We start from the raw sequence: 3,179 nt of genomic DNA on the forward strand, positions 1-3,179 counted from the left end.
GCGGTCTTTAGTTATTTAAAAGATAAAGTCAAGGCCAGTATCCAAATTTGGAGTGAGAAGAATGTTTCGAAGCCAGACAAAGAAATTTTGTTGAAAATGGTAACTCAAGATCTACCATCATTTGCTATGAAGATATTCTTACTACCAATGGAGCTTGTCAAAGATATTGAGAAATGTATGTCCAAATTTTTCTGGAGTACTTTAAAGAAAAGAAAGTCAAGGATCAGTTGGATGGCCTGACAAAAAATGTCAAAGCATAAATATGAAGGTGGTCTGGGGTTCAGGTGTTTAAGGGACTTTAATATGGCCATGATGGGAAAACAATGTTGGCGTCTGTTGACGAACCCAGATAGCTTGGTGGCTCGTGTATATAAAGCTAGATACTATGCGGATAAGGATTTTATGGAGGTTGAGTTGGGAAATAGTCCCAGCTTTATATGGCGATGTGTGTGGGAAGCCAAGAAAGTAATTTCTTCAGGTTCGTGTTGGAGGATAGGTAATGGCAAAAACGTATCAATTTTGCAGCATCCTTGGTTACAAAATGTCGAAAACCCGTACATTATCATGAACTCTCCTGCTATAGCTCAAAAAAAGATGGCTTCTCTATTCCGCACTGATGCAAAACAATGGGACATCGAAATAATTCAAGACATTTTTGAAGAATGAGATCAACAGTGTATTTTAAACACCATGATTGAACATGAGCTTGAGAAAGATGTTTTATGCTGGAAACACGAGCACTCTGGTCAGTATTCAGTAAAGAGCGCTTATAGATTGATTCAGAGCAAAAAAGTAGTAGGGATCGAGGAAGACAATAGTACATTTTGGAGATATTTGTGGAAAATCAAAACTCCCCCAAAAGTTTTAAATCTAGTATGGAGAGCAGCCAACTCATGCCTACTAACCAAAATACAACTACAAATTAAGCATGTGCAACTGGATGCCATATGTCCAGTTTATAACGAAGGAAATGAATCCATTTGTCATGCTTTAGTCCATTGTAAGTTGGCAGCTATGTGTTGGAAATTTTTTGACCCAGGGATCAATATGGAGGAGAGTAGAGATTTTGTAAAATGGTTAGACAGAGTACTAGCAAGTCAATCGTTGAATGAGAGAAAAAAAATAATCACTCTTTGCTGGTCAATTTGGAGATCTAGAAACAACCTGTTATGGAACAACAAGAGATGGTCAGCCATGAAAATAGTTGCGAAAACTTGGGAGTATCTTGGTTTTTGTGAAGCGGTCTGCGAATATACCGGCTCATGAGTTAGCACATGTGTCGTATATGTATCGTGATTGCATTTTTTATTGGGAATCTGTTCCAGTTAGAATCAAAGTTTGTATTCACCAAGATTTAATGGAGTAATAAAATTGCATTTTGTCAAAAAAAATGTAATTATTGAAGTAAATATACTTATTCAGAGTTCACAAAGTGTTTTTTGCCAAAATCTTAATTATTTTGTGTCAGATTATTAATTATTCAAAAATATAAATTATTCGGAGATAAGAATTCAGATTGAACAAATGACCCCTTACTCTAAAATAAATCTTATTCTTAAATATTTGTTGTGTGTGTGGTGTTCCCATTAATAGTGAATTTTATTAATTTAGTTTATTTAACAAGGTCCGAAAGTGTTGTAATTGTTGTCTATTAAATATTAAAAAAACATAGTGTTCTAGTAATTTAGGAAATTATTTGTATACATGAACTCTAACGATGAAACTTACTTTTATGTGTTATTATTATAATAATTTCAAATGTAATATTGTAAGGAAAAGAAAATTAGTGTGAAAAAAAGATGTAACAATAATTTCTTATTATTAAAAGTGAAATATGGCTTCAGTAATCATAAAAATAGGACATTTAAAAAGTGTCCTAATATTTTAATATACATTCAGGAGCTATATTTTTTAATCATCGCACTAAATTTGAATTTAGGACATTTTTACAGGGAATTTGTTGTACTTGCCCTTCCTGGCCCTAAATTCACATGTAATATAAGTTTTTTACTCTCTCTTGTTTTTGACAAAATTTTTTAATCTTTCTGATCGGTTGTTTTTCTAAACAGAAATAAGGGGTCTATTGTTGTTGTTAGGGGCTTCGGCCTGATGTAGTTGGGTCGGCCCATATGTTTTTTCTTTAAAGAACTTTTTCTATTAAAAAATTGATATATTTTTGGCGAAGAGGTTCCGTATTTCTTTCGACTAGCTTCTTTGTTCATGGTCAAAAAAAGAGAGAGATAAAGCTTCTTTGTTGGACTAGTCTGGGCTTATTTTTTCTTTTTATCTCCCTTGATGGCATGAGATGATGAGAAGCTTCTGCCCGCGGATGCCCTATTTAAAGACTTGGACTTTTGACGGATATTGCATCCACTTCTACAAACAAACCAACACATCTGCCCCGCTACGTCGCCAAAATTCAAAAGTTTTACTCTTTTGTATCGGTTTAAGGTTCAAATTTGTACAGGCCTATAATATTATTATATTATTAAAATTATAATTTTAGGAGATAATTTTTTTACTTTAATTTATCAACCCCTTCAAATGGGGTTGAACCCTTATATTTATAAATAGTCCCCAGTGGACTTTTCTTTTAAATGTGGGCTTCTTGAGCCTATTAATAAGAGTTATATTATTATTTTCCTATGTCTTCTTGAGCCCGTCTCCGTAGGACCAACACTCTCTCTTATTTGACTTTTGATGGTCAAATTGACTCAAATTCGATCGTAAATAAAAATGAATTCTTTCATTATTTTGAAAAATTAAAATATACATATACATGTAGATTAAACATATTTTTTAATGATATAAATTTTATAAGTATTTTTGATATTATACTATGTGAAATTTTCGGTCAAAGTTGGGTCAATTTGATCGTAAAAAAATCAAACAAAACAGATAAATTGGGACGGAGGAAGTACAAAATAATTTTTTTTAATATATATAAAAATATCTTTATATATATATAAATATGCGTGCAAAAAGTAAAAAGTTAATATAAATTAGGCGAATGGTGTATTGTAAAACTTGGACTTATTTATATAATGTTGAAAATTGAAATTGCTATGAACTATATCAGAAGTTTGATTTTATTTAGTAAAAAAATATCATAAAGTTTGTTAAAGAAAACCATAAATTTAAGTTAAACTTAATAAAAAACCGTTCCCCTTTTCCTAGAA

At 31.6% G+C, this 3,179-nt stretch overlaps 1 protein-coding gene across 1 annotated transcript; it reads left to right on the forward strand.

Annotated features, from left to right (window-relative positions):
• Window positions 1-246: 246 nt before the first annotated feature.
• Window positions 247-666, forward strand: LOC141719805 (putative mitochondrial protein AtMg00310). The gene has a single exon (XM_074522181.1). It carries the CDS (start codon window positions 247-249, stop codon window positions 664-666), a length of 420 nt encoding a protein of 139 aa, XP_074378282.1.
• The last annotated feature ends 2,513 nt before the right edge of the window (window positions 667-3,179 follow it).

Source organism: Apium graveolens, chromosome 4, assembly GCF_009905375.1.
Source record: "Apium graveolens cultivar Ventura chromosome 4, ASM990537v1, whole genome shotgun sequence".
NCBI lineage: Eukaryota > Viridiplantae > Streptophyta > Magnoliopsida > Apiales > Apiaceae > Apium > Apium graveolens.